Source organism: Leiobunum rupestre, chromosome 2 (genome assembly GCF_980474605.1).
Source record: "Leiobunum rupestre chromosome 2, qqLeiRupe1.1.hap1, whole genome shotgun sequence".
In the NCBI taxonomy this organism is placed as follows: Eukaryota; Metazoa; Arthropoda; class Arachnida; order Opiliones; family Sclerosomatidae; genus Leiobunum; species Leiobunum rupestre.
Genome location: NC_143385.1, coordinates 37,824,228 through 37,831,847, shown reverse-complemented (window position 1 = coordinate 37,831,847; position 7,620 = coordinate 37,824,228). Strand labels below are relative to the sequence as shown.

Here is a 7,620-nt window from a genome sequence, read left to right as displayed (position 1 = left end):
AAAAGTTAGCCTTAGTCCCCCTCGACTCGTTAGGAAAAAATATTAATAATAATAATAATAATAATAAAAATGTTCTCATCCCCCCTCGAGATACCCCTCAATTTTCGTTTCCCCATCCGTTAGGGTCCTCCGTGGATGAATTAAATAAAAGCATGACCGACGTACTCAATTCCAATCTTGACATTAGGGATAAAGTTAAATTATTCGAGCAGATGTTCCATCGATATCAAAACATGAAGGATATAGCGACGAAGCCTAAAAATAGAAAAGAAACCGGACAGGACACGGCCTTCTTAAATGTCGTACCGATTCAGTTTAGGGCGAGTGCGAAGGACTTAATTAACCGACTGATTAGCTTAGGCGATAAAGTTTCGTGGTTGAGTGAAGGCGAGTTGTTTATAGATCAAACGCGCGTGCCCGGGTCAGACATCGCTACGCTCGTAAGTTACGCCGTTGGGGCTATAAATAGAAAACGAACGCCTCCCCCCACCGGCTGGAACGAGTTCGACGCCTTGTTCACGCCTACGGTATCATTTAAGAAAACCATCCCGCGAGTGAAGAAGAAAAAATTGCATTTTCGGCGAAACCTAGAAAATCATCAGTCGTTCGGACACCGCTCGAATTTTAACCCCAGGTCTTATCGAAAGGGGTTATCAATAGAGGCGCGAAAAAAGTAAAACGACACAGCCCGAGGCAGCCTTGAAAAAAATTGATTACGATCCAAAACACCCCGCGAGTTTCGACGGATTGGAAAAACTTTATCAGGCCGTGAAAGACAGAGGTATCCCCCGGGAAACGGTAGAAAAATGGTTAACGAAGCAAGAATCGTACACGTTACATAAGACCGCCTATCGTAAATTTAAAAGGAGCAAGGTTTTTGTCACAAATATAGGCGATCAGTTTCAAATGGACCTAGCGGACATGAGAGACATTTCCGAACACAATTCGGGCTTTAATTACCTACTAGTATGTATCGATACATTCTCGCGACGCGCGTGGGCCATCCCTATAAAAAGTAAGAAAGCCGAAGACGTAATCGCGGCGACCGAGAAAATATTCGAGGATCTCACGCCTCTTAAAGTCCAAACCGATGAAGGGGGGGGGGGAGTTCACGGGGAAAAAATAACTTTTTTCTTTTAAGGAAATCCTGATAAATTCTTTACTAGCGAAAACGATACAATCAAAGCGTGTATCGTCGAGCGACTAAATTGCACGCTAAAGGCTAAAATGTATAAATATTTCCCCGCCAATAACACCTATCGATACTTGGACATTCTCCCTGATTTAATTCGTAGCTACAATACCACAAAACATTCTACGATAAAAATGTCACCCCTAGACGTGCAACCGAATAATATCCTGAAAGTATTTAAAACAATTTACAAGGAAATCCCCGTGAAAAGCCGGCGTCAACCTAAAATTAAAGTCGGCGGATTTTGTCGTATCAGAAAATACAGAGGGGTCTTTGATAAAGCCTATCCCGGTACTTGGTCAAAGGAAGTCTTTAAAATCACCCGTCTCGTAAATTTAGACCCGCCCCTTTACACGATCGAAGATTTAACGGGGGAGGCAATAAAGGGACGTTACTATCAGGAAGCACTGCAATTAGCCGCTAAACCTCGACTATACAAGATCGATAAAATTCTCAAGTCTCGGAAACGCAAAAATCAGGTCGAATACTTTGTCAGTTTCGTAGGATATCCGCCGAACGCGAACTCGTGGGTCAAGAAAAAAAATGTATCTGACATTACCTTCAAACGCTAGCATGTGGGTTTACGTCGACAATACGATGGCCTCCTATACCTCCACGTTACCGAAACCCGTCGAATTGGCGGTGTCTTGGGAGTGCGGACTAGCTGAGATAAATTACACTAGCGCGTTCTTCAACGTTCTCGAGGGACAAAACACTATCGTTTTCATGGTTGTCGACGAAATCCCTCCTGTCGAATGTAACCCGTCTCCAATCGAAGTCAAACAAAATGAACCGGAGACTAGCATCGAAAAAAACCTAGAGCCGCCTCAAGCCGATCAACCTAGTTTGGGAATAACGCTTAAAATTACCACGCCGGGGAAAAAAATACGAAAGGGAAAAAAACGGAGCAGATTTTCGATGTCACCAAAAACGGTGAAACTCTTACGGGTGAAGCTCAGATCGCCGAATGCGCAGCTCAGCCTAGAAGACCCAGAGGGACCTACCACGTTTATAGGGTACCCATAGGATACTATTCTTCTATCGAACATTTAATTAAGGTAATAAATGAAATTATTAAAGATATGAAGACGTCTCTTCAATATAACGAGATCACGTGACGAGTTCGAATAACCCCCTTTCGCCATAACGTACTAGTGCAATTTCATTTTGGCCTAGCCATGACATTAGGCTTCGATCCCGGGATTCAATCTTTGGAAAGGAGTTACCGCGGCGTTAGACCGGCCCTTATAGGCTTTCAAACTAATATCGTTGAAGATCAAATGGTAGGTGACACTCTCGTTCCTCTCGTTAGGATTGTCCCCGTAGAAGGCTCGTTTGGGGATAACGTCGGGAAAATATATGACGTGCCTCATTACGTGCGAGTCTCCAAACGCTATTTCGACACGATCCAAGTATATATAATGAACCCTCAGGGAAATCCAGCGCCATTTGCCTTCGGGTCTCTGACGGTTAAACTGCATCTACGGAAACAAGATGCCTAAGCCGGATGTCCTCGACGCGCGGGGGTCCTGTCCCTATAAAAATTATTATCTTAATCAAGCGCAAACTGGGGGGTCTAATTTCTATCAAGGAGCGGCTTATCAGAAAGGACACGGTCTCGGGAGTCTGTTCTCGGGGCTCTTCCGCTGGGCCTCCCCTCTTTTAGTTACAGGGGCGAAGTATATAGGAAAACAAGCGTTGGGGGTCGGCAGTAAAATTCTCAATGACGCCGTTGCGGGGGAAAATATAAAATCTTCGGCGAGGAAACGTTTCGGTGAAGCTCTAGAAGGGATAACCGGACAAAGCGGTTCGGGGCGGAAAAAGCGTAGGAGAACTAAAACGAGAAGCAAGAAGAAGAAAACAATAAGCAGAAGGAAAACTAGAAAAAGGACCGTTAAACGTAGGATTGGGGCAGTAGCTCGTCGGAAGTCCACGAAACACGTTCGTGACATTTTTTCCCTCAACTAAAAGAACAAAATGTACCAAGTTGAAGCCTTGAAATTGGAATTGGATCTGTTCTCGGTCACCCCCGTGCAAACTAGCGTCGAAAGCGCGACTCCAACTTTCTACCAACCGATCTCTACGCTACGAGATGATTCCCAAATTGAATTTTGTATCCCTAAAAGCCCCGAGTATACGGATCTCGCGATGAGTCTCCTTCACGTTAAATGTAAAGTAACGCAGGAGAATGGGGCTTATTTAGACCCCGACGTTAAATTATCAACTTGTAATAACCTAATGCATAGTCTCTTCGGTCAAATTGAAATTTACTTGAACGACAATTTAATCACGCCCTCGGCAAGTCGATATTCATACCGAGCCTATTTAGAATCGCTCTTGAACTATTCCGGTGAGGCTAAAACATCTCACCTGACTTCGTGTCTCTACGCCAAAGACGCTGCTGGAAAGTTTGACGATATAATTACAGACTCGGGGAGCAAGATTCGTCAAGCAGCTATTAAGGATTCAAAGGAAATTTCCTTAGTAGGGGCAATATACGCCGACCTTTTCAACATTCCGAAATACCTTCTAAGCGGGGTGGAAATTAAAGTTCGACTTTCTAGGAGTAAAACGGCCTTCGTCCTTATGGGAGACCCCTCGTTAAACGTGGGAAATTTTTAGACCGCTATAACGGACGCTACTTTGGAAATACGGAAATGTAAGATAAGTCCTCAAATCATTCTGGCTCACGAAAACGCTCTCTTAAGCGCCACCGCGAAGTACCCCTTTACCCGAACCGGAGTGAAAAGCCACGTACTGCTCACCGGCGTTTCAAATACGAGTCTCGACAATAAGTGGCTGGGACCGCTTCCTCAACGCGTTATAATCGGCCTAGTCTCGCATAAGGCTTGCGCGGGTGATTTTCATAAAAATCCTTATAACTTCCAACCATTCGGGTTAAATTTCTTATTTATCTTAGTTGATTCGGACGCGGTTCCGAGTAAACCTCTCCAGCCCAAGTTTTCCCAGAATCAATTTGCCCGTGAATATTACACCTTGTTTACGGGGACGAATATACATTTTAAAGATGATGGGAATAATATATCGCACTCAGAATATCCGAGGGGGTACACTCTATATGCCTTTGATATCACGCCTGAACTTTCCGCAAGTGACAACTCTCATTGGAACCTCGTAAGACGGGGGCAGTTACGTATCGAATTGGGATTCGAAACTCCGCTCACTGAATCGGTTTCGGTCGTTATTAACAGGGAATTCCATAGTTTAATGCAAATAGATAAAGACCGCAACGTGGTGATTGATTATTAAAAAAAATGAACACATTAGAAATAAACAAGATCCTCGGGCATTTACCCGGGTATCAAGGTGCCTTTGCTTCCTCACGATGGGCCCGGGACTCATTGGGTAGCTATTTACCTAGACGCTTTCAGGAGGGCCGGGTACTTTGACTCGGCGGGTCGTCCGGTGACCCTTCCCACGATAAAAAAGTTCCTGAGAAAAAATTCCTCGAAAATACTCTACAATAGACGTCGTCTACAGGCCGTGGGGAGCAAAGTTTGCGGACAATACTGCGTGCTCTATCTGGAACATCGCTATAGGGGGCGGAGTTTGACCTCCTTCGCTGATAGGTTCACGAGGAACCAATCGCGTGGAGACCCTATTTAAGAAGCGGATTTAACCTACCTCGAGTCAGAGGGGGTAGCAGCCAACAGAAACATCATGGAAAGACCGCTGGTAGTTGTCGATTTTGAATTCTTACTCGGCGCGAAATACGAACCGGTCGTTAAAGAAGTTGCCGTCGCGTTCGTCGGGGAGTTTCCCCTAGTTAAAAGTTTATTCGTTAAACCTCCGTACCACGGTAGCGGTCTTTCTCATCACGTAGCCCGGCAAAATCAATGGGTCTTTACCCACATCAACGGTTACCTGTGGAACCCCGGAGATACCCCCTACATCGAGCTACAACATCGGCTCAAGGCCTTAACCGAGGACTCCGAATTCGTTTACTGCAAGGGAGAGGAGAAATGCCACGTCCTCAGGAAACTCATCCCCCAAGAGGTGATCGAACTCGGGGAAATCGGTTGCCCCAAGGCCAAGGACATCAGCATCGACCAGAACTATCGGTGTCGATTTCATCGACGAGGAAGCCCGACGCTTCACCGCGCGCGGGAGAAGGCCTGCCGCTTTGTCAAGTGGTTGGAGACCCATCACCAGATGGAACCCTCGCCGCTCTTCGAGGAAGACGAAGGATTCTTTTAAAACTTTTCTTTTTAAAAAAACAATTAATTCTTTTTCGAACTCTAATGTTTTTAAAAAACCATTACGTAATTTTCTCAATTCGCGCTAGTATTTTCATTTCGTATCATTTTTCTTATATTGAATGTTATCATTTTTTGTAATATCTTCCTTTGTATTAATAAATGTTTCGTTCGAATTTATGTTTTCTTATTTCAACATACACGCCTAAACTCGTAAGTGGGGGGGGGGGGGAAGAGAGAGTCAAGGGTTATTTTAGCCGTCTAGTACCGGATCATTCCCGAAGTCGGTGAAGTAAGAGGTAGACGTTTTTTTCTTAAGCTACAGATGAATTTTGAGAAAAACAGAATCGCTAGTTTCAAGGGTTTTCCTTGTACGTTTTTAAACGTGAGGGAGATAACGAAAGCGGGTTTTTTCTACGTCGGTCACCGGGACAGCGTAATGTGCTTCTCCTGTCAGTGTGTCGTCAAGGACTGGACGGCCGACGACGTCCCGTTACTAAGACACGAAAAAGAGTGTAACTTTTGTCCGTTCATAAGAAATGATTTTTCGGGGGATGTCCCAGCCGTGTCGATGGAGCTTGAAGGGACAGGGTCAAAGCCGATGCGGTATGAGATCGCGCGAATTCGTTCCTTTACTAGAGGATTTAATAATAATTATATTAAGAATAATATTAATAATAAGGAAGGTTTGCCGATTGATCCTTTAAGGGAAGCTAGGCATTTATCCAAAGCTGGTTTTTATTATACGAATTTCAAAGATTGCGTAAAATGCTTTTCCTGTTCTGGGGAACTAATGAACTGGGATAAGGAAGATAGTCCGTTCGAGAAACATTGGGAAAATTTTCCTCATTGTAAATTTCTTATTTCAAGGGCAAGAAGTGGAAATGTAAAGCATTTTATAGCCGCTGAGGATATCGTAGAAAAGGACAACCAATTGAATTATTCAACTTACCCCGAATCACTATTAATATACGATTCTTTAAACGAAATAGTCGAAGTCTTAGATAAAGGTCAAGGTCTAGACATGTCCGGGGAATAATATATTTTATATTTCTCCCGAGGAATTCGAGGGGGGCCGCGTGATAATAAACTATTTTTTTAGGGGGATCATTCACCCCTCAGCGAGAGATGGATTTACCACCGCCTCGGTTCTAAGGATCATTCGATCGGTCGCGGACGAAGGTGATAGACACCATTTTTTACTCGGCTTCCGTTAAAAAAGATGCATTTTGAGAAAAATAGAATCGCTAGTTTCAGAGGGTTTCCATGTAAGTTTTTAAACGCGAGGGAGCTAGCGAAAGCTGGTTTTTTCAACACCGGGCACACTGATAACGTCATGTGCTTCTCTTGCGAGAGGGTCGTCAAGGGGTGGATGACTAATGACGTCCCGTTGCTGAAACATATCGAGCAGAATCGCTTATGTAAATTCGTAAATGACGAGAATACGGGGAATGTCTCCGTCGTAGCACTGCCGAAAGACGATAAAGAGCAGACGGATGAGACGGAGCTAAATCCTATGCGGCATGAGCTTGAGAGAATTCGCTCGTTTAACAAGGGATTCCCTGTTAATATCGTAGATGGTAGAGCCTTAGCTCGGGCTGGGTTTTATTATTTAAATTATAAAGGTTCTGTTAAATGCTTCGCCTGTGAGGGGGAACTTATGGCTTGGGAAAAAGGCGATAGTCCTTTCGGTGAGCAAAGGAAATATTTCCCTCATTGTAAATTTCTATTAGGGGAAGAATGTGGAAATGCATCTCATTTTATAGCTGACGAGGATATTGTAGAAACTAACCAGCCACCTTATTCTTCGACTGCCGAGAAAGCCATAGTATACTGTTTTTTGAAAGAGGTGGTTGACATTTTAGAGAGGGATAAAAGGAAACGACTGGAGACTAAACATTTTTGCACATTTGGATAATAGGTTTTGGAGGCCGTGGGAATCTTTTTTCCCTAACTTTCTCACGGTTTGAGAAATTCCTTTATCCAGGGCTGGATTTTAGTTCGATAGGGGATCATTCGATCGCTAGTTTACGAAGGTGCCGGACTAAATTTTAAACTTCCTCTAACAAAATAATGAATACCCTGGCGAAACGAGTCGCTAGTTTTAAAAAGTTCCCGGTGGAATATATGGACACACTAGAACTGGCTCAGGCGGGCTATCTGCTTCTGGTGCGACGGTCTGGTGCGGGATTGGGAGCTGTGATCTAACCC

At 44.1% G+C, this 7,620-nt stretch overlaps 2 protein-coding genes across 2 annotated transcripts; both read left to right on the top strand.

Annotated features, from left to right (window-relative positions):
- The first annotated feature begins 5,848 nt into the window (after positions 1-5,848).
- LOC149957473 (baculoviral IAP repeat-containing protein 7-B-like) lies at positions 5,849-6,448 on the top strand. The gene has a single exon (XM_090167050.1). It carries the CDS (start codon positions 5,849-5,851, stop codon positions 6,446-6,448), a length of 600 nt encoding a protein of 199 aa, XP_090023176.1.
- Positions 6,449-6,745: 297 nt separating this feature from the next.
- On the top strand, positions 6,746-7,327 carry LOC149957472 (baculoviral IAP repeat-containing protein 7-B-like). Its single transcript, XM_090167049.1, has one exon. The coding sequence runs from the start codon at positions 6,746-6,748 to the stop codon at positions 7,325-7,327; it is 582 nt and encodes a 193-aa protein (XP_090023175.1).
- The last annotated feature ends 293 nt before the right edge of the window (positions 7,328-7,620 follow it).

Coding starts and splice junctions, on each gene's coding strand:
- LOC149957473 (XM_090167050.1), top strand. CDS start 5,849: ATGTGCTTCTCCTGTCAGTGTGTCGTCAAGGACTGGACGGCCGACGAC.
- LOC149957472 (XM_090167049.1), top strand. CDS start 6,746: ATGTGCTTCTCTTGCGAGAGGGTCGTCAAGGGGTGGATGACTAATGAC.